At 46.8% G+C, this 23671-nt stretch overlaps 2 protein-coding genes across 4 annotated transcripts in view; one reads left to right on the top strand and one right to left on the bottom strand.

Moving 5' to 3' along the window:
* The window catches only part of nop14 (NOP14 nucleolar protein homolog (yeast)), a 72785-nt gene extending 56101 nt beyond the window's left edge, over positions 1-16684 (top strand). Inside the window, exons 15-19 of the mRNA XM_072515693.1 lie at positions 1508-1664; positions 5876-6023; positions 7098-7216; positions 8973-9128; positions 16204-16684. Coding sequence (XP_072371794.1) covers positions 1508-1664; positions 5876-6023; positions 7098-7216; positions 8973-9128; positions 16204-16303 — 680 coding nt within the window. The 3' untranslated portion in view covers positions 16304-16684. The remainder of the gene's footprint in view (positions 1-1507; positions 1665-5875; positions 6024-7097; positions 7217-8972; positions 9129-16203) is intronic.
* A 2066-nt stretch (positions 16685-18750) lies between these two features.
* The window catches only part of LOC140429116 (vimentin), a 76941-nt gene continuing 72020 nt past the window's right edge, over positions 18751-23671 (bottom strand). For all 3 annotated transcript variants that reach the window (XM_072515701.1, XM_072515700.1, XM_072515699.1), the window contains 2 exons: positions 22221-22889; positions 18751-19128 (listed from right to left, as the gene is read on the bottom strand). In XM_072515701.1, coding sequence (XP_072371802.1) covers positions 19043-19128; positions 22221-22889 — 755 coding nt within the window. In that variant the 3' untranslated portion in view covers positions 18751-19042. The remainder of the gene's footprint in view (positions 19129-22220; positions 22890-23671) is intronic.

Raw genomic sequence — 23671 nt, forward strand, 5'->3', positions numbered from 1 at the left:
ATTTACTAAGGAATAAGCTACTGTACACTGAAATAACTAGCAAATCATAGAATTTACAGTGCAGAAGGAGGCCATTCGGCCCATCGTGTCTGCACCGGCTCTTGGAAATAGCACCCTACTTAAGCCCACACCTCCACCCTATCCCTGTAACCCAGTAACCCCACCAAACCTTTTGGACAATAAGGGCAATTTAGCATGGTCAATCCACCTAATCTGCACTTCTTTTGGACAGTGGGAGGAAACCGGAGCACCCGGAGGAAACCCACGCAGACACAGGTAGAACGTGCAGACTCCGCAGACAGTAACCTGAGGCTGGAATTGAACCTGGGACCCTGGATCTGCGAGGCAGCAGTACTAACCGCTGTGTTACCGTGCCGCCCGCAAACGCATCTGCCTGGTCATTTTCTGTGATTTAAAATCAGTTTGCTCATAGGTGGTGGATTAGACGGATTAAATTTTTTTTTTGTGATAAGCCCATTTTTAGCTCTATTACTCGAACCAAACCAGAAATATTTTCAATGTAATTTTAAAAAAATGTTTTATAATTCTACTTAATTGCACTTGCTCATGGAAAGTTTTGCGTTCAGCAGTCCGTTCACAAGTCTGAGCAGAAATGTGCAAACAGTCGATTTGCAAGACTAGTTAAATTTTGCCTCCTGATGGCTGATGAGCCCAAAGCAGTAACCTCTGGCCCCAATTCTTCGGAGATGTTTATATGCAGGTACCCGACCGCTTATCCAACATCCTGAAATCCAGAAGGATCTGAAAACTGGTCCCTGCCATGGAAAGTTTGAATTATTATCCTATTTCACCACCCCCCTGCGCTACCCAGAACACAAAATCCAGAAACTCTACAAATCCGGTACGCACCCAGTCCCCGGATACAGGGTTTGGGGTACCTGCAGATAGGATTCGAATTTGCTTTCTTTTCACATATAGCTTGTAGGCAAGCTGGAAATAATAAAATGGTCAAGTTGCTCATTCCCAGAATTTTGCAGGTTATGGGTGATTTTTAGCAATAAAAGCTTTTTTTTAGCAAGGCAAAGTCTTTTATCAACAAGGAATGGTGAATAGAGAGTGATATAACAGGTAAGAGGGCAACCTATTACAAACAAACAAAATAACAATCATTCAATCTGTTAGGAAACTTGAGAAATTATCATTTAAGGATATATAGGTATGACTAGAGCAGTATAAAAACATTGAACTTTTATTCACAATTTATAGAGAGACAAGAACTAAGTAATCGATGATGGTCACAAAGCAGATAAGGTTGTTTATTTCTCCATAAGATATTGAGCGTGTCAACATCTTGTCAAACTTGGGTCTATTTGCAACCAAATTGGCATCAAGTTCAAGAACCTTACAGATGTTGCATTCTTCCTTTTCACATTGATATCTGTTTCAAAGAAATGCGAAAGTTACAAAGTGCCTGTCTGCAGGCAGGGGTCGAAATATAGCTACAAACCATGCACCTTTCGATTAATGTCTATTTTGCTTCCTGCAGGGTACACTCTGGTACCACCGTTTAAATCATCTGGAAAATACACTGAGCTGCTGGTGATAAAAGATAAGGCTGTCGAATCATGGGAAATTAAACCTTTGCCAATGAGCAAGTTGCAAGAGGTGGAACAGCAAGGTGAATTGCAAACAGCAAACTTCAGGTGAGTAGTACATAGAACATAGAACATTCAGTGCAGAAAGCCTGCAGTTGATTGCTCAACGGCTATCCATGACTAACTGGCAGGCATGGCAGCAGGGTGCTAACTAGGCACCACAGATTTAATATAATTGACACAAGTCGAAGGGAGAAGTTTTTTTCACACACAAGTTGTTGTGATCTGGAAGGTGCTATCTGAAAGGGTGGCAGAAGCAGCATCAGTGTTAACTTTGGAAACAGAATTGGATGATTACTTAAAGGGGAAAATTTCAGAGTGACGGAGAAAATCCCGCTCACCTCTCCTAATTGCTTAACTCTGTCTAAGAGTTGACGCAGGCATGATGGGCCAAATGGCCACCTCTGTGCTGTAAATTTATACAGCTGACTGACTGGGTTCTCTTCCCTTTCCCAATCCTACTACTGCCCTACTGAAGTCATGAATGGTCTTTCAAGGACGCTGTTACACAAGTGATGGTCACTCAAAGATTCACCAACAAAGTCACCATTGTTCATGTGCAAGCCCGTATACCAGCAGTGTCCCACCGCCCACCCTCGACACCACCTCGGAGGAGATCTCGGAGGAGGATAGTATCACAGCTATCACCCACACCATCCACCATCACAGCAAAGCACAACTCAGTGGGCGCACATAGCAGACAGGCCTCTGGGTCACTATCCGATGAGTCCTACACAGCTTCTGATGCACATCAGGTGGAGGCAGGAGCGTCATAGGGATCGGACAATCGGAGGTTTGCTGGATCCCAGGACTCAGCTGTGCCCAGCCAGGTGTCGTGCATCTGGATACGTTTGCCCTCAGCTGCTGGAGATGGAAAGGCAGAGCCGGGAATACCAGGAGGGTTGTCAGCGACATTCCTGCGCATACAAGGCCGAATGGAGGAGTCCCAAAGCCTTCTGTTGCAGGAGATGTTGCCAACAATGCATGGCATCCAGGCCAAGACGTCATGGATAGCGTACACAGTGGAAAGCCTGGAGCAAAGTGTCAGATCCATGACGGGAGAACTCCGAGACATGGTTCAGTCCCTGAGGACCATGGCTTGAAGGTTACAGTTGCATGGTGCAGACAATGGCAGGTCTCCAGGACTGGCAACATCAGATGATATTGAATCTTCTGAAGGTCACTCCAACTGCTCCTCAGCCCATGGAGTAACTCAGGGGCCTACAAGCACCAGGAGGGAGGTGAACCTGCTGGAACACATCTGGGGGCCTTCCACCCAGGAGACCCTGGGAATGAGCAGCCAATCTGAATTCCCTTCCTTCCTTAGATCGGCACCACTCAGGCCCAGCAGACAGAATACAGTGACGTGGCAACACCAGTGCCACCCGAAAGTAGGGCTGGGGCCCTCGGCCAAGGGCATCTCCGGCAACAGGGCGTGGAAGGCAACAAGGGAGGCTTCACAAGTATAAAGAATTGCAGGGGCACAGTGTGGCTACGGGTGAAGATAAGCACAGGTAGCTGGGGGGTAATCATCACTTGTACAATCTGCGCACGTCGCTGAATTAAATATTATTGTTCTTACCACCTTAACACCTCGCATTCTTTAACCATCCTCCCAGTTGCATAATGCTTCTCCCATCTGGTCACAGTTCTCACTGGTCCTCAATGCCAGGCAAATGGTTAGGCCCACTCATTGCAAATGCTGGGAGTGGTAGGACTCGAGCATGATTCAATGAGCCTTAGACCATCAGGGGTCAGGTTGGTGTTGCAGCCGGATAACATCAGTACCTCCCCTGACCATTGTCCTCCTAGACCTGGAATCAGCCAGTCCCACACCTTATTCAGCAGCCACCGCTCACTCACAGCTGAGGTGCACTCCCATCTCCATTGCGTGACTGGCCCCGGCCTATACCCTCACCCAGACAGAGTTGCCTTTGGCCTCCCATCTGGTTATCCCCTCCTTTATTCTCTATTTTACTTAAGTTCTGACTGGAGGCTTATATGCTCGCTCACCCCTAATGGCAGGGTCAACTGGATGGTGATGTCCGCCTCGAGGGGCTAAGGATCCTCACTGGTCAGCATTGGGGTCCAGCACATAAGCCCTTCAATCCCATGTATCTGACCATTTAGCCTTGAATCCTGAACATTCACCCAGTCCTTGACTTTGAACTATTTTGTAGTTCAACCAATTAAACTAAAAGAAACAAATGAAGGGACAAATCAAAAGGGGGCGTTCCTGAAGGGACACAGCCTGAAACAAAACAAAGAGCAAAGGAAACTTAAATCTCAAACCAAAATGTAATTTAAAGGGTTGATAAAGCACCCCGGACCGTGTGATGCCCACCGGGCACGGAAGGTTCTTGACTTTGTGACTGTGGGCGGCTGATGTTGTTTGGGGTTAACTCTTGATGGCTAACTAGTTTGATGAGCATGAGTCTCAAGAATGTCTCCTGGGCCGGGAAAGCTAATTGGCACCTTTATTACTCGGGCTGCATAATTCTGAGATCTCATTGCTGTCATGCCTTCTACACTTAATACTCCTGGACAGCCTCTCCAGAGTTTGTGCCACGCACCCCGACCCAGGCTGGCTATCATGCTACCTTCTTTTTGGGGGGTCTCATTTCCCCCATTAGGCATGCATCCTTGATTCTTATCACACTCCACCCCATGTGGCCCACAGCTGCCCCATACCACAGACATCAGACTAACATTCCCTCAAACCAAGCTGGTAATTCCACCAGCGTGACGCCAGGCCTGATGGGTGGGAAGATTCAACGAGGGCTAAAGATGCAACATTAACCACGGTAAGTATAGCGTAATGATTCAAATTGGGATGTGGGCATCGCTGGCTGGGCCAGCATTTATTGCGACTTGAACTCTGTGTCTCAGAGAGCAGTTAGGAATCAACCACTGTGGGTCTGGAGTCACAAGTAGACCAGACCAGGTAAGGACGGCAGATTTCCTTCCCTAAAGGACATCAGTGAACCAGATGGGTTTTTACAACAATCGACAATGATCTCATGGCCATCATTTAGACTTTTAATTCCAAATTTTTTATTGAATTCAAATTTCACCATCTATTATGGTGTTGAACTCTTTGGTTGTTTCTAAATATGGCGGTCAATATGGTTGCCTTCCTTAATTCTAATTACGTTTGCTTTATAGTCGGCAGATATCTTTCGATACCGCCACAAGGTTCAAACCCGAATACTGATCAAAGAGTCGGTACACCAGTTAGTTAGTTCAAAGTCAATACTATTTATTTACATACACAGCAATATCTACTCATGCAGGAAATACTACAAACTAAACTATCACTACTGCTAAAGCCTATACTTAGCTTTGGGCTGCCACTCAGTCAGAGGAACAATGGCCGTTGTTCGGATCTGAGGCTGCTGGGGTCGAAGTGGTGAAGGGGAACAGCTAAGGCCGTCCGTCTGGTAGTGAGCGTTGACCTTGGACTTACTTGCTTCTGGTGTAGCTGGTGGATGGGTCTCTCCGCTGTGAGAGCCGAGTCCAAGAGAGCGATTCTCTCTCGGGGCCTTCTTATACCTGAAGGGGCTTCACGCTTTTGGGCGGGCCTTGAACTTGGCCCCAATTAATTGGGCCATTCCTTGATCATTCGCATTGATCCTGACCAATAAAGGGGTGGGTGCCCTGATGGCTGGGCGTGTCCTAGGTGGCCATTGGCCTGCTTTGTTTTCTGCTTTTGGTTTGGGGAACTGGCGCCACGGGGTCTGGGGCCAGATCGGTTACTTAAGTATCTTCCTTTGTTCCCGGAGATGGGCCATCCATATGCTAATGGGCCTACAGTTTCAGTCTTGTCTGGGAGCTGTTTCTCCAATATGCAGACAGGCTCTGTGCCTGCTTGCTTTCTTAACAATGGTAGGATGCGACCCCTGGTACATTATCTGGGTCTCTGGATTATTAGTCCAGTGACAGTACAACAACACCACTGCCTCCCCATTGACCACTGCAAATCCCATTTTGTCGCCGAAGGAGATTTGGTGGACCTTACGGGATTTGCTAATACGGATGCTAAATCCCACCCGTTGTATCTTCCCGATCTTTATGGAATCAGCAAATAGTCGACGCCCTTGAGAAAGATATGGGGAGGATATCAGCAAGAATTTTAAAAGTTGGCTTCTTGGCACAGGAACGCTATTGTAATCCGTTAAGGAGTGAAATAAATTGTGACTTAAACATTGTGTACCATTTATTGGATCAAACTAATTGATTTATTTTTACTCCTGCTGTAGGTTCTCCTGCATAGCATTATGTTTTAATCTGTGCAAGCGGTGTGCCTCCTTGTATAGATCGCTACCTGCATTTCAGGAAATAATTCGTCCACTAGAAATTATTCTTACCTCCCATCTGCCTGTGAATGATTACCCCGCTCAGCTCCAGGTAGGGGCCTGTTTCCATCTCTGTCCAGGCATTTTCTGTCTGTGTTCTCCCTTGGTGACTGACTGGACAGCATTGCGATTCGTTGAATTTACGCACAGGCCACTGGGGGTAACTGGAATGTCTAAGTCCCACACTAGCCTCCACCATCCTACTTCATCTGCCCGAGCAACAGTCCTTCTGTTCATTTCTCTCTCACTTATCTAGCTTCCCTTTAAACAATGCATCTACGCTACTTTCCTCAACCACGCCACGTGGTAGCGGATTCTGTGTTCTCTCAGCTCTCTGGGTAAAGAGTTGCCCCTGATTTGTCAATTAGGTTTATTAATATTTATGACCCAATGTTTTGGCTTCACTCTTATTTGGAAACATCTCTATGTCTGCGCTAGCAAACACTGCCATAATCTTAAAAGACCACTGTTAGGTCACTCCTCAGCCTTCTTTTTCCTAGAATAAAGAGCTCCAGCATATTGTTACCTTCTTGTGTTCAGACCAACGCCACAGATATTTCCCACCGAGGTTTGAAGTGGTGCTCCCCTTTGTGACAGGCAGCTGAGAAATTCTGACTGAAAGCTCCGATCTTCTTTCATCTGCTGGTGTAAACTAATTCGGCTGGCTTGTTCGAAATGGAAGGGCGAGGCAGCCAAGATGGTATTTCATGTCTTGGGATGAGAGCGATGGGATGAAATACATGCACTTCTATTACTATCTTCCAACCTTTATAATCGCCTCAGGAGTGGTGCTGCAATTTTCCAATTTTAGCCGGTCCACCATTGGTGATCATACCTTCAGCTGCCTCTCTGTCTCTCTCTCTCCACCTCTCTGTCTCTCTCTCTCTCTCTCCACCTCTCTGTCTCTCTCTCTCTCTCCACCTCTCTGTCTCTCTCCCTCCACGTTTTAAGATGCTCCTTAAAACCTACCTATTGACTCAGCATTTTGTCACTTGCTCCAACATATACTTCAGTGTCTGATGACGATCATGTGACGTGCCTTGGGACATTTTTCTGCATGAAAGATGCCATACAAATGCAAGCTGACGATGTTGATTTTTAAACTGATCTCATTCCTAATGTGTAGGAACTGTATCGCGAGGTCCTGCAGGGCGTGCACGACAGGCCGACGTGCTACAGGCCGCTCGAGTTCGAAAAGAAGAAACCTGTCCCCTTAAAGCTGTTCACTCCCAAAATAGTGGAAGTGTAAGTGTACTGAACTGCGTACCGTGTTGAGAGTTGGATTTATGCAGGGGTGCCGCGAACAAATTTGTGAATTAAGCCAAAGCTTATCATGCAACTTGGGTGGCATTTTACAAATTCAGAAGCTTTGAACTTTTTTCAAAGTTAATATGGTGGTTTTCACTTCCATGGGAGTGGTCAATTTATGAGACAGACTCCCCCAAGGTTCCACTGGAAGCAGTTAGTTAGTTAACTCAAAGGCAAATTTGGAAACTTATTTCAGAAGGTGACATTTTGGCACACTGTATATAAGTAGTTTGAGACATGAGGTGAAGACTGTAGCAGGGTTGGGAGGAACAGGGCGACTTTGGTTTCCTAAGAACCCTCATCACTGAGGGAGTTTCCTCATGTCATTTCCTGGTCTGTTGTAGACATATTGATGGCTATGATCAGTCAACAGCTCCATTGTGGTGTATCATGCAACGGACAGGATGGCAGAAGGTAAATTAGAAGGACCTTTGTCCACCGACATCCACCAATTTCTAAACCAAGGTGGGAGAATAGTTACTGGCTAAAACTGGTGATTGAGTCAAAGATAGATGGCGTGAAGAACAAATTCACACAGAAGGTAAAGTAAGGTCTTTTAGGTGAAAACTGTAAGCTGTTTTTCCTTTGGTGCTGCCTGATTCTGATCCTGGGAGACAGGTCCCTTTGAGTTGACTGCTAGTGTTAAGTCTGAGCAATTTAACTGGGACAAATGAAAACTGAGTCCATGAGGGTGCAGCCAGGAATGGGGAGCAGAACCGGCTGTGCATCACAGAGACTAGTTCACTGAGTCAGTCTGCCGGAATCTGGATTTCACAAAGTCAGACGTAAAACAGCTTTGGATTCATTCAGGATTCAATTCGTATCAATTGAATCGAGTGATGTGGTAGCAGGAGTGTGCAGACCATGGGCGGGATTCTCCGTCCCGCCGTAGCACATTTCTGGTGCGGTGCCCCCAGGATTATCCGTCTCGCCAGCCGGCCAATGGGGTTTCCCATTCTGGGCAGCCCCACGCCGTCGGGAAACCCCCGGGGGGCTGCTGGCACAACGAAGAATCCCGACAGCGGAGAATTCAGCCCCATGTCTTTTATCCTGAATCCATGAGTGAAGAAGTGCCATCATTATCTCTGTTTTTATTCACATGATCTCTAAGCTGTTTAACCGAGGAGGGTTGTCTCAATGGCACAACAAATTCACCTAACCTGAGCTGTAATAACCCGAGAGGTCCAGGGTCTGTGCTAAGTGAAATTATTTTGACCATTTGGCTGTGGAGATGCCAGAGCTTACCGCAGTACCTCTGGGCTGGAATGGGACAAACTGGTCAGGGTTCTACTTATGAATATTGATAGGACCAGCAGACTCCTCTGTGCTCGAGGTCCCTGCTGAGAAACACTGCTTGAAATGAAATGAAATGAAAATCGCTTATTGTCACAAGTAGGCTTCAATGAAGTTACTGTGAAAAGCCCCTAGTCACCACATTCCGGCACCTGTTCGGGGAGGCTGGTACAGGAATTGAACCCGTGCTGCTGGCCTGCTTTAAAAGCCAGCGATTTAGCCCAGTGTGCTAAACCAGCCCCCAAGGATCATTATCAAAGAAGTGGCTGGCTGGCTATCAGAGTCTGGAGAACTGGCAAGCAATCTCTGCCTCTGATACTTGTGGCTGGGGCAAAGGGGGGGGGGATGCTCAGAGCAGCAGAGTTTCTCACGGTAACGGAACTGAAACCTGTTCTTGCAGTTCAGACTACGGGCGGAAACGAGGTGGCACCCGGCAAGAGAGAGAGCGAATGAGGCTTGTCCACAAGCACAAGCGGGAATTCAAAGGAGCCATTCGAGAAATCCGCAAAGATGCACAGTTCCTGGCCAGGCAGAAGTTTGCTGATGTGATGGAAGGGTAAGCGACCAAAGACAGAGTTCTGAAAGAAAACCGTGTAATTGTATAGTGCCCTTCACAACCTCAGGACATCCCAAAGCTCTTTCCAAAGTCACTGTTGCAATGTAGCAAATGCTGTTGCCAACTTGTGCACAGCAAGGCCCACAAACAGCAACGTGATGATAACCAGACATCTGTTAGTCAGACTGGGTGAGGGATAAATATTGGCCAGGACACCATCTGTATCTCTTTAAATTGTGCCAGTGAATCTTTTCCATCTTTCGAGAAAGGCAGAGGGAGCCTCAGAAAGGTGAGACCTCCAACAGTACAACACTCCCTCACTACTGCATTGGAGTGTCAGCCTGGATCATGGGCGGCATGGTAGCACAGTGGTTAGCACTATGGCTTCACAGCTCCAGGGTCCCAGATTCGATTCCCGGCTTGGGTCACTATCTGTGCGGAGTCTGCACGATCTCCCCGTGTCTGCGTGGGTTTCCTCCCACAGTCCAAAGATGTGCAGGTTAGGTGGATTGACCATGCTAAATTGCCTTAGTGCCCAAAAGGTTAGGTGGGGTTACGGGGAGGTGGAGGCATGGGCTTAAGTAGGGAGCTCTTTCCAAGGACCGGTGCCGGCTCGATGGGCCAAATGGCTTCCTTCTGCACTGTAAATTCTACGATTATGTGTTTGACACTGTGGAGTGTATCTTGATTCCTGCCTATTGAGCCTTTCTGCTCTCTCCGTTCTTTTAATGTTTTGCCTTTTTAGGGTGGCTGATTCAGATCAGATGTTGAATTGCAAGGCAAAACATTTTATTTCCCCAAGCATTTTGGATAGAAGTATATTTTCTTGCTTACATCTAAACTGTTTCTGCAGTTAATTTCCAGAGGTGTTGGCAGTGGACTATCTCCTTAAATTAGTACAGTCCATGTGGTACACTCAATGCACCCCTGGGTAGAGCGTTCCAGAGTCGTAAATCTTAAGATTGGTCATTGAGGCCTGGATTTTCACCAAACTGGGAGCTTTTAAAATGGTGGGCGAGACCCGATTCCAGGATTCCTGCCCCATTCCCATTTCTGGAATTTTCTGGTGGTGCAGGGTAATAATGCAGATCGCCAACCCCGAGCAGCACTCCCGCCCTCCCCAGCTTCATTGTGGAGATGGGCAATTCATCCCCACCCCTTCCACAGTTTTGATGGAATTGGGCCCATTCTGTTGATAGAAATGGTTCAAGGCACTTCAGAGGGGTGGTGAACCCCATAGGAACCTTAGTGCTGATTGAGGAACCAAAATAAAACAGCCGCCTGCTCTGGAATTCTTTGAATGATGGGCTTTCCAGTGTAACTTCGAGAAACTGCGCCATCTGTCCTTTCAGTTTCAATAGTCTGGGGCAGTAATAGCTTGTTTTGACAGATGAAAGCATTATGAATGCTTGGCTGAGTTTTAGAATCTATTTAAGCAAGAGGTTATGTACACTGACTGATAGTTCTAAGAGCTTATTAAAGGATTATGTCTTTGATGTGGCTTCTTAACAGAAGTTTGTTTGTCTTTGCAACTGAGTGACCAGTTAAGGGGACTTTTTTTTTTTCAATGGGTCTGAAGTTTATTTTCTGTACAATATGAATGGTGGTGTGTTTGAGTGATAGTTCTGTTAGATGTTTAATTCTTTTTTAAAATCAATTTCAAACATTTCCTATTGCTATTCCTCCTGAGATCTATCCAAAGTGGATACTGGGTGCGTGACTATGAAGGATACATGGAGTCATGCGAGGATACGGGGCGCGGGGGGGCGTTGAAGGGACTTTGGGGGGGGGGGGGGGACAGCGTTGAAGGGACTTGTGGGTTGGGTGGAAGACGGATGCGGGCTTGAGGGCCTGGCAGTTGTGATTGCAGTTGGGCAAGTAAACTGAGGTGGGCCCGACCCTATCCTGTCCTTGCCTCCCCGGAATGAAAACATGGCAGATGGGTGCTCCATAACGGAGACAGATATCACTGGGCTCGAGGGTGCTGCCAAATTTACCTTTGGCATGGGGCTGCAGTGCATCCTGTAGATGGCACGCAGCAGCCACAATGCACCTCGGATGGGAACATTGTGTCTAGTGGCAGGAATATCCATCAGGCAGTTTGGTGTCTTCTGGGGGCTCTTAGGCGATTGCAGCTAAGTCCATAGAGGTGAAAAACAAGCATTCCCTAACATTCCCGACTTGCATCTTGCAGGTGATGGAGGAGTCTGGAGGTGAGCTGTTTATTGCAGAATACCCAGCCTCTCTGCCTTGATCACATAGCCACATGTTGATATGGTTGTCTTTCCTGATCATCTGTGCTGTCTTGTGAGTTTTACACTGAGTGCTGAATTTGGTGCATTTTGAGTGCTATAGTAAGAGTTTGGTGACCGAGGGAGTGCTGAATTTGGTGCATTTTGAGTGCTATAGTAAGAGTTTGGTGACCGAGGGAGTGCTGAATTTGGTGCATTTGAGTGCTATAGTAAGAGATTGGTGACCGCGGGAGTTAGGTGAGGAGGGTGTAAGGTGCACCTTTCATTTTGTTTCCGACATTTCCGCAAAGAGTGAGAAGAGAGCCAGGAGTTTACAGAAAGTGTAGCTGACTGGGAGCAGAGTCGGAGGGCGGAGATCTAGTTAGTCCACAGGGCAGCTATATTCTGTCAGGTAAGAGGGGATGGAGGCTAGGCCAGTTGCATGCTCTTCCTGTAGGATGTGGGTGGTGAGGGATACCACCGGTGTCCCCGCTGACTATACCTGCGGGAAGTGCACCCAACTTCAGCTCCTCAAAGACCGTGTTAGGGAACTGGAGCTGAAGCTGGATGAACTTCGGATCATCCGGGAGGCAGAGGGGGTGATTGAGAAGAGTTACAGGGAGGTAACCACACCCAAGGTACAGGACAAGAATAGCTGGGTTACAGTCAGGGGGAAAAAAACAAACAGGCAGACAGTGCAGGGATCCCTCGTGGCCGTTCCCCTACAAAACAAGTATACCGTTTTGGATGCTGTTGGGGGGGATGACCTACCGGGGGAAGGCCCTAGTGGCCAGGTCTCTGGCACTGAGTCTGGCTCTGGGGCTCAGAAGGGAAGGGGGAAGAATAGAAAAGCAATAGTTGTAGGAGATTCAATGGTTAGGGGAATAGATAGGAGATTCTGTGGTTGCGAGCGAGACTCCCGGAAGGTATGTTGCCTCCCGGGTGCCAGGGCCAGGGATGTCTCGGATCGTGTCTTCAGGATCCTTAAGGGGGAGGGGGAGCAGCCAGAAGTCGTGGTGCACATTGGTACCAACGACATAGGTAGGAAAAGGGGTGTGGGGGTAATAAACAAGTTTAGGGAGTTAGGCTGGAAGTTAAAAGCCAGGACAGACAGAGTTGTCATCTCTGGTTTGTTGCCGGTGCCACGTGATAGCGAGGCTAGGAATAGGGAGAGAGTGCAGCTGAACACGTGGCTGCAGGAATGGTGTAGGAGGGAGGGCTTCAGGTATTTGGATAATTGGAGCGCATTCTGGGGAAGGTGGGACCTGTACAAGCAGGACGGGTTGCATCTGAACCAGAGGGGCACCAATATCCTGGGAGGGAGGTTTTCTAGTACTCTTCGGGAGGGTTTAAACTAATTTGGCAGGGGAATGGGAACCGGATTTGTAGTCCAGCAACTAAGGTAGCCGATATTCAGGACGCCAAAGCGTGTAATGAGGCAGTGGGGAAGGGAACACTGACAAAGGAGAGTACTTGCAGGCACGGAGATGGGTTGAAGTGTGTATACTTCAACACAAGAAGCATCAGGAATAAGGTGGGTGAACTTAAGGCATGGATCGGTACTTGGGACTACGATGTGGTGGCCATCACGGAAACTTGGATAGAAGAGGGGCAGAAATGGTTGTTGGAGGTCCCTGGTTATAGATGTTTCAATAAGATTAGGGAGGGTGGTAAAAGAGGTGGGGGGGTGGCATTATTAATTAGAGATAGTATAACAGCTGCAGAAAGGCAGTTCGAGGAGTATCACCCTAACGAGGTAGTATGGGTTGAAGTCAGAAATAGGAAAGGAGCAGTCACCTTGTTAGGAGTTTTCTATAGGCCCCCCAATAGTAGCAGAGATGTGGAGGAACAGATTGGGAAACAGATTTTGGAAAGGTGCAGAAGTCACAGGGTAGTAGTCATGGGCGACTTTAACTTCCCAAATATTGAGTGGAAACTCTTTAGATCAAATAGTTTGGATGGGGTGGTGTTTGTGCAGTGTGTCCAGGAAGCTTTTCTAACACAGTATGTAGATTGTCCGACCAGAGGAGGGGCAATATTGGATTTAGTACTTGGTAATGAACCAGGGCAAGTGATAGATTTGTTAGTGGGGGAGCATTTTGGAAATAGTGACCACAATTCTGTGACTTTCACTTTAGTAATGGAGAGGGATAGGTGCGTGCAACAGGGCAAGGTTTACAATTGGGGGAAGGGTAAATACGATGTTGTCAGACAAGAATTGAAGTGCATAAGTTGGGAACATAGGCTGTCAGGGAAGGACACAAGTGAAATGTGGAACTTGTTCAAGGAACAGGTGCTACGTGTCCTTGATATGTATGTCCCTGTCAGGCAGGGAAGAGATGGTCGAGTGAGGGAACCATGGTTGACAAGAGAGGTTGAATGTCTTCTTAAGAGGAAAAAGGAGACTTATGTAAGGCTGAGGAAACAAGGTTCAGACAGGGCATTGGAGGGATACAAGATAGCCAGGAGGGAACTGAAGAAAGGGATTAGGAGAGCTAAGAGAGGGCATGAACAATCTTTGGCGGGTAGGATCAAGGAAAACCCCAAGGCCTTTTACACATATGTGAGAAATATGAGAATGACTAGAGCGAGGGTAGGTCCGATCAAGGACAGTAGCGGGAGATTGTGTATTGAGTCTGAAGAGATAGAAGAGGTCTTGAACGAGTACTTTTCTTCTGTATTTACAAATGAGAGGGGCGATATTGTTAGAGAGGACAGTGTGAAACAGATTGGTAAGCTCGAGGAAATACTTGTTAGGAAGGAAGATGTGTTGGGCATTTTGAAAAACTTGAGGATAGACAAGTCCCCGGGCCTGACGGGATATATCCAAGGATTCTATGGGAAGCAAGAGATGAAATTGCAGAGCCGTTGGCAAAGATCTTTTCGTCCTCACTGTCAACAGGGATGGTACCAGGGGATGGGAGAGTGGCGAATGTCGTGCCCCTGTTCAAAAAAGGGACTAGGGAAACCCTGGGAATTACAGGCCAGTTAGTCTTACTTCGGTGGTAGGCAAAGTAATGGAAAGGGTACTGAAGGATAGGATTTCTGAGCATCTGGAAAGACACTGCTTGATTAGGGATAGTCAGCATGGATTTGTGAGGGGTAGGTCTTGCCTTACAAGTCTTATTGAATTCTTTGAGGAGGTGACCAAGCATGTGGATGAAGGTAAAGCAGTGGATGTAGTGTACATGGATTTTAGTGAGGCATTTGATAAGGTTCCCCATGGTAGGCTTATGCAGAAAGTAAGGAGGCATGGGATAGTGGGAAATTTGGCCAGTTGGATAACAAACTGGCTAACCGATAGAAGCCAGAGAGTGGTGGTGGATGGCAAATATTCAGCCTGGATCCCAGTTACCAGTGGCGTACCGCAGGGATCAGTTCTGGGTCCTCTGCTGTTTGTGATTTTCATTAATGACTTGGGTGAGGGAGTTGAAGGGTGGGTCAGTAAATTTGCAGACGATACGAAGATTGGTGGAGTTGTGGATAGTAAGGAGGGCTGTTGTCGGCTGCAAAGAGACATAGATAGGATGCAGAGCTGGGCTGAGAAGTGGCAGATGGAGTTTAACCCTGAAAAGTGTGAGATTGTCCATTTTGGAAGGACAAATATGAATGCGGAATACAGGGTTAACGGTAGAGTTCTTGGCAATGTGGAGGAGCAGAGAGATCTTGGGGTCTATGTTCATACATCTTTGAAAGTTGCCACTCAAGTGGATAGAGCTGTGAAGAAGGCCTATGGTGTGCTCGCATTCATTAACAGAGGGATTGAATTTAAGAGCCGTGAGGTGATGATGCAGCTGTACAAAACTTTGGTAAGGCCACATTTGGAGTACTGTGTACAGTTCTGGTCGCCTCATTTTCGGAAGGATGTGGAAGCTTTGGAAAAGGTGCAAAGAAGATTGACCAGGATGTTGCCTGGAATGGAGAGTAGGTCTTACGAGGAAAGGTTGAGGGTGCTAGGCCTTTTCTCATTAGAACGGAGAAGGATGAGGGGCGTCTTGATAGAGGTTTATAAGATGATCAGGGGAATAGATAGAGTAGACAGTCAGAGACTTTTTCCCCAGGTGGGACAAACCATTACCAGGGGACATAAATTTAAGGTGAAAGGTGGAAGATATAGGAGGGATATCAGAGGTAGGTTCTTTACCCAGAGAGTAGTGGGGGCATGGAATGCACTGCCTGTGGAAGTAGTTGAGTTGGAAACATTAGGGACCTTCAAGCAGCTATTGGATAGGTACATGGATTACGGTAAAATGATATAGTGTAGATTTATTTGTTCTTAAGGGTGGCACGGTAGCATTGTGGATAGCACAATTGCTTCACAGCTCCAGGGTCCCAGGTTCGATTCCGGCTTGGGTCACTGTCTGTGCGGAGTCTGCACGTCCTCCCCGTGGCTGCGTGGGTTTCCTCCGGGTGCTCCGGTTTCCTCCCACGGTCCAAAGATGTGCAGGTTAGGTGAATTGGCCAATGATAAATTGCCCTTAATGTCCAAAATTGCCCTTGGTGTTGGGTGGAGGTGTTGAGTTTGGGTAGGGTGCTCTTTCCAAGAGCCGGTGCGGACTCAATGGGCCGAATGGCCTCCTTCTGCACTGTAAATTCAATGATAATCTATGATTAATCTAGGACAAAGGTTCGTCACAACATCATGGGCCGAAGGGCCTGTTCTGTGCTGTATTTTCTATGTTCTATGTTTAACAGCTCGGTAGCATTCCGTAAAATGCCAATGATGCAAATGGTGGTATTAATGAAATATCAACAAAAAGTAGAGACTAAAGCAGACTACGTGAGCATTTTGTTCTGTGTATGTGTAGGAATCAGCTGACAATCCTCCTACTGTTATTTTGTAGAGATGCAGAGAGGAAGCGGAAGGTGAAGGTGCTCTTCAACAATCTGGCCACTCAGGAGGGCGAATGGAAAGCCATGAAGAGGAAGAAGAGGAAATTATGATAACCTTAACCTTTCACCAGGGAGAATGTCTGTAACGGAGGGTTCCCGCTGCCTGTGTGAACATCATACTCTCCCAAAGAATTGTCACAGATTAGATATTAACATTTTACACAAAGGAGATAAGTGAATTAAATCGGACAAATGTTATTAAATAGATTTTGCACATCCAAACCCCACCCTTCAACACGATGGGCTACGAAAGAACATTTCAAGCATTTTGATCGATAGCCAGACGTGAATGTTATGCAGTATGATTCCCCAGGATTCAGTCTCAGTCACGGGATATCATGCAGCACATTGCCCAGTGCCTGTTGTAAGGTTACTGTTGCAGGTTCCACATATGCTGAAACGCTTAAATAAAGTTAGCAAATGCGTAAACCACCCAGCAGGTCACGCAGCTTCTGTGCACAGCTCAATGTGTCTATCTCAAAATAGTGAACCATGTCTCTTTGAGTGTTGCTGGGTTTTCTCTGCACTTCCAACACGTTCTGGGTTTTAAAAAAAAGTGGCCGAACTGTTTCCTTGCAGTTGATCACGGTTGTATTTTATCCTGTAAATTGGATAACCTGGAGCAGATATTTAACTGGACTTGGAAATAATGTTCAGGGGATAGTGTGGCTGGTTTAAATGAAATTTATTACAGTTGATAATCAGTTCATAGGTTGCAACGGTGTGCTCTGCTGGATCTTGGCTAATCTTCAGTGTTGCATTGCATTGTGCAAGTGGGGAAAGATGCACAATTTTCTTGTTGTGTTGTGTTCACGAACACAGGACAGCTGAATCAGCAACTCGAGTGTCGCGGGTCCATTGTTTGTGAAGGACTCACCATTGGCTAAATGTAAGTGGGTCCATGGAAACTATTGAAACTAGGCACCAGTTCCCTAATCATTGTTGAAGGAGACGGGTGAAGTATATTTACCACAGACCATTGCCTCCAATAAATATGTGTTTTAATGTCAATGAAGACCTATAATGGTGGTACCAATCTGGATTTGGGCAGCAGATTGTTTTGTAGAAATATATAACTAAAATAAGACATATTTGGAGATTTGGTTGCTGTAAAGTATTTCTTGGCCTGTGTCATTTATATAAATTATCTGCATTTTTCTTTTTATTCTACTGGGGAACTAGTTACAGTTCGATTTCGAGCTTCACAGTCTGGTCAATGGCTTGCTTCAGCTGATGCGGTGTGAATCATGGCGCCACCAAGGATGGATTTCTCAGAGCAGGAGTTCAGTACAAGGGTGATGGTCTGACTTAGGTGGGCGCAGTCACAACCTGAGCCGTTTTCCATGTCCCATTTATGGAGAAATGTGCATTTATGTAGCCCCTTTCACAGCTACAGATTGTCCCAAAACACTTACCAGCCAAGGAAGCGTAGTCACTCTTTGTTTTAAAAAAAAAAAAAAAAAATTTTTTTTTTTTTAAGAGTACCCAAGTATTTCTTTTCCCAATTAAGGGGCAATTAGCGTGGCCAATCCCCCTAACCTGCACATCTTTGGGTTGTGGGGGTGAGACCCACGTAGACACGGGGAGAATGTGCAAACTGCACACGGACAGTGACCCAGGGCCGGGAACGAACCCGGGTCCTCAGCGCTGTAGGCAGCAGTGCTAACCACTGCGCCACCGTGCTGCCCTGATGTGGAGATATTAATAGCTATTCTGTCTGCACACTCACTCTGTGTCCCAGTGGAGGGTGCATCCCACATTCTAACACATTCAGAGTAGCTATATCTCTAGAACTGGCGTGAAATGTTTTGAGAACTTTCAGTGCCACCTTGTTGGCTGGGATGAGTATGTGGTGAGTGAAGTGTGTATGTGTGGCTGCAGCTTGTCAGCCTCCTGAGTGTCAATCCCGACCCTGGCGAATCAGACACCATTTTTCATTGGAATCGATCGTGCTCCACGTGGCGCCGGTGTTAGCCCCTCAATGGTCGCTGAATCGGTCCAGGTGCGGCGTCGGATTTGCTATCGTAGACGTCCATGAATCCTGCACCGGGAACGGAGAATCTGGCTAGTGAACTTTAATAGTTATACACTGGATGTTACTACACTGCTTTATTGTTCTTCTGTTTTTATTGGTATCTGGGGTCGCGTCAATTTTCAAATGTTAAGATGGGGGTGAGATTAGGAAATAAATTGGGAAGCATCAAATGAGCTCATGATTACCAACTTGTGAATGGGCTTTTGAGTTTGGTGGTTGAAGCAGAACTCTCGAGATTACCGAAAAGCCAACTGTGGCCGAGTGGGTTGGGCTGTAGATTTTTGTCTCCGTCTGAATGACCCTTCCTCATCTCAAACTATTTCTGCAGCTTTCTGAGTCCCACTTTTTCTTGTGAGAATCAAAGCCTCAATGGTTTTGATCTGTCTATATTTCGTGCAGATAAAACATTGACAGGGCTTGGAAGCTGCCAGCTGCATTCCGAGAAGAAATGGCCAATGTATAATTGTTGTGCTGTCACGCTAAGCTTTATTGGTTCTTCTGCTAATTGCTCTCGCATTCATTTTACATCATGGTGCCCAGGGCACATGCTTCAAGACAATACAATGTGGAATTATTAACCTTTAACACTTGCATATCTTTACATCACTCCTGTATGCACCATTACAGAAACCCTCGTTATTTTGTCAACACTGAACATTTTTAACATGAGATCACACGGATGAAGAGGAGTGAAGGGTCTCCGGCTTTCATCTGGTGTGCCTGGGTGATGTCCCCCGCGGGTCTTCCGTCCTCTTTTAGGCAGTCACTTTGCGAACCATGTGGGTTTCTACTTTGCGAGTGCTGGATTCTGTTTTCTTCTCTTTGGTTACAGAGGAAGCAACTGTATGAAAATGATTTGAAAAGACAGAGTTAAGGCTACAGCAACAAGGCTTGAAAATCCGTGGGCCATTCTGGGGAGGTGGGCCGCAAAGTCAAGATGTTTTATTTTTAATTTCAGCACATAATGTTAGTCCTTTTTCATCCATTTGGGATTAACAAAGACAGGGTGTGTCCCCTACCACTCTTCCATTCCTCTTTAAATAACTTCTACAGTGGGCAGCACGGTAGCACAGTGGCTAGCACTGTTTCTTCACAACTCCAGGGTCCCAGGTGCTATTCCCGGCTTGGGTCACCGTCTGTGGAGTCTGCACGTTCGCCCCGTGTCTGCGTGGGTTTCCTCCGGGTGCTCCGGTTTCCTCCCACAAGTCCCGAAATACGCGCTGTTAGGTGAATTGGACATTCTGAATTCTCCCTCTATGTACCCGAACAGGCGCCGGAATGTGGCGACTAGGGGATTTTCACAGTAACTTCATTGCAGTGTTAATGTAAGCCTACTTGTGACAATAAATATTATTATTAATTTCAGGTGATACATTTGGCAATATAGGGTGGCATAGTGGTTAGCACTGCTGCCTCACAGCACCAGGAACCCGGGTGTTCAATTCTAGCCTTGGGTTACTGTCTGTGCGGAGTTTGCACTTTCTGGGTGCTCCGGTTTCCTCCCACAGTCCAAAGGTGTACAGGTTAGGAGAATTGGCCGTGTCCAAAAGGTTAGGTGGGATCCGGGTTAGGGTGGGGGCCTAACCAAAGCTAACCTAAGGTAGGGTGCTCTTTCAGAGGGTTGGTGCAGAGTCAATGGGCCGAATGGCCTCCTTCTGCACTTTAGGGATTCTATGATTTTATGAAGTGTAGTCCTGCCACAGTTGAATGAATGAAGACCTTTGACCACCAATACCTGCTAAATTAGCTGACTTTAGCTGCACATCATTCAGTCCATCGGATATGCTGTGCCACTCTTTGAAAGAACTATCTAGTTAGTCCCACTCTTTCCCACACCCCTACAATTATTCCCCCTTCAACTATTTATCCAATTTCCCTTTGAATTTTTAAAAATTGAGTCTGCTTATATCACACATCTGGGCAGTACGCTCTATAGAACCGTAGCATTCCTACAGTGTAGAGGAAGGCCATTCGGCCCATTGAGTGCACTGACCCTCTGACAGAGCACCCTACCTAGGCCCACTTCCCCGCCCTATCCCCATTACCCCACATAACCTACACATCCTTGGGCACTAAGGGGTAATTTAGCATGGTCAATCCACCCAACCTGCTCATCTTTGGACCGTGGGAGGAAACCGGAGCACCCGGAGGAAACCCACGCAGACACGGGGAGAACGTGCAGACTCCGCACAGACAGTCACCCGAGGCCGGTATTGAACCCAGATCCCTGGCGCTGTGAGGCAGCTGTGCTAACCGCCGTGCCGCCCCTCGTGTCACCATGCCGCCCCACATACCCATACCACAACTCTCAAAACATTCTGATCTCCCTCTGTTGCGTTTGTCAATTGTCTGAAATCTGTGCCGTCTGATTACTGATCCTCCCGCCCATCAGTGGAAACTGTATCACCTCCACTCAAAGTCCGTCATAATTTCAACATAATTTGTGGCCATGTGGTAATGTGCATATTTCTAAAAGTGACACAAATCAAAACAGTGAAATATAAAACAGCAGGAAATGCCATTTGGCCCATTAGAACTGTGCTGTCAGAATCCACCCACGATAGTCTCTGTCATAGACCTGCTTCTACCTGCCCACGTGAACTAAACACATCTGTCCATCAGTCTCCAACTTTCTCAACGTGGTATTGATCCAGTCTCAGTAAAAAACGCTATTGATCAATAACGGAATTAACAGCTGGAAATTTCCTTGGAATGAGCTGACCCCCCCCCCCCCCCCACCACCTCTCCGCCACCTTAAGGGTAACCACAAGTACACCCCGGTGCGTTTGTGGTGAGACTCCTAACCGACACCACCGTGTGATACTCAAAAGCAAAATACTGCAGATTCTGGAAATCCAAAATAAAAAACAGAAAATGTTGGATAAATTGGGTCTGTGGAGAGAGTTTCGAGTCCGTCTAACTCTTCTACAGGACCATAAAAAGGTCATAGGGAGTTGAAACATTAACTCTTTCTCTCTCCACAGATGCTGCCAGACCTGCTGAATTTATCCAGCATTTTCTGCTTTTAACTCAATATGACAATTCATTCCAAAGGTCGACCATCGCTCGAGGCTGGCAAATCTTGTAATTGTGTCCTGGGAATAACTTGGGTCCTTACATGGTCTTTCTGTAGAAACGAGAAAACGGAGGAAGGATTTCACTGTCTGGGGAAATGGTGTCAGCAGCCTAACAATCTACAGGGCGAAGCTAATGTTCTGGGGACATGGGTTCAAATTCCACCAAGGCAGCTGGTAGAATTTAAATCCAATTTTTATAGTAAACCTGGACTATAAAGTTGGTCTCAGTAATGGTGGTCATTAAACCATCACTGATTGTTGTAAAAAACCCATCTGGTGCACTAATGTCCTTTAGGGGAGGAAATCTGCCGTCCTTACCTGGTCTGGCCTACATGTGACTCCAGACCCACAGCAGTGTGGTTGACTCTTATTCGCCCCCTGAAACAGCTTAACAAGCCACTCAGTTCAAGGGCAATTCGGGATGGGCAACAAATGCTGACCCAGCCCAGCGACGCCCATTTCCCAGGAAATAATTTAAAAAGAAACCTGATGCGATCTTGGAGAATAGATGTTTCTACTTGTGGGGGGGGGGGAGATCAAAATTAAACCCATGCATATGAGATAATCACAATAAATTCAACAGAGAATTCAAGAGAAGCTTCCTTATCCAGAAGGTGGTTAGAATGTGGAATTCATCACCACAGGTAGTGGTTGAGGTGAATAACACTAATGAGTTCAAGGTGAAGCTAAATTAGCAAATGAGGGAGAATGAATTTGAAGATATGTTGACTTGATGGGTTAGCTGGAGAACAAACACAGGCGTAGTCCAGTTAGGCTGGACGGTCTGTTCCTCTGCTGGTAGCACTTTATAAAAACTTTGTTGCAAGGAAAACTGTCCCCAGACACTTTGGCTTACCTGCGGAATTCTCGTTTGATAGTCCCAGCCTCTGCTCCTCTGCTTCCAGCAGCTTCCTATAGGTGGCGATCTCGGCGTCCAGTGTCAGCTTGACATTGAGCAGGTCCTGGTATTCCCGTAAGTAACGTGCCATCTCAGCCTTAGTTTCCTGCAGTTGGAACTCCATCTGGGCGATGACGTCCTGCAGGCTCGCTACTTTTTCCAGGTGACTGGCCTCCATGTCCTCCAGCTGGCCCTCCAGGCACTGGATGGCACTTCTCAGAGCTCCGATCTCGCTCTCCAGATCCACGATCTGCTGCTGCAGGATACTGATCTCCTCCTTTGTGCCCTGGATCTGATCGTCGTACTTGGTGGCGTGCTGCCGGAGGCTGTTGAACTTGGTCTTGTACCAGGCCTCGGCTTCCCTGAGGTTCTTGGCAGAAACCTCTTCCATTTGCACTCGAACGGAACGCAAGGCAGCCCCCAGATCCGGACGGATTGAGTCCAGCTCCACCGAGACATTGGACTCTTCAATCTGCCGCACTAGGTCCGCCACCTCCTCCTCGTGCATCTTTCTCAGGAATTCCATCTCCGCCACAAGCTGCTCAATGCTTCTCTCCAGGTCGCCCTTTTGCAAAGTGGCATCATCCACGTCCTTCCGAAATTCTCTCAGGATCCTCTCAGCTTCATCTGGAATAGCGAAAGCAAATGGGTTATTTGACTTTGCACTTCCTATGGGAAGCAGACAGGCACACCATGACACACACTATGCAGCGACACACCAACACAGGCACACATATACACGCAGACACAGAATTACACGCACACGTGTGCACACAAACATCAACATAGACATGCAGACATTTAAAAATTTTTTTAGAGTACCCCATTCATTTTTTCCAATTAAGGGGCAATTTAGCGTGTTCAATCCACCTACCCTGCACATCTTTGGGTTGTGGGGGCGAAACCCACGCGAACACGGGGAGAATGTGCAAACTCCACACGGACAGTGACCCAGAGCCGGGATCGAACCTGGGACCTCGGCGCTGTGAGACTGCAGTGCTACCACTGCACCACCGTACTGCTCTTAAACATGCAGACATAAGCATGCATACGGGAATAAAAACAAATCAACTCAAAAAGATAAGCATACGAACACAGACACACAAGTTTACACAGATACACACAAATACACTTCTGCGCACAAACACACAGACACACAAAGGTAAACACACAAGGTCACACACACACAGACTTTCAGACTCATTCACAAAAACATTTCTGTTTATATGTAACAGCGTCATGCCTGTCTACAAAATATGACAAGTGAAAGTGTTACACAAACTGCATCACAGTTACACCTAACTCAGGCTCAAATATCAGTCATTAAACAATAAACCACAACTGGACAAGAGAGGGAACCAACCAGTTATTTTATTTATTTTTAAAAGAGTGAAGTCATTTGTTCCTTC

This window comes from Scyliorhinus torazame, chromosome 9, assembly GCF_047496885.1.
Source record: "Scyliorhinus torazame isolate Kashiwa2021f chromosome 9, sScyTor2.1, whole genome shotgun sequence".
Taxonomy (NCBI): domain Eukaryota; kingdom Metazoa; phylum Chordata; class Chondrichthyes; order Carcharhiniformes; family Scyliorhinidae; genus Scyliorhinus; species Scyliorhinus torazame.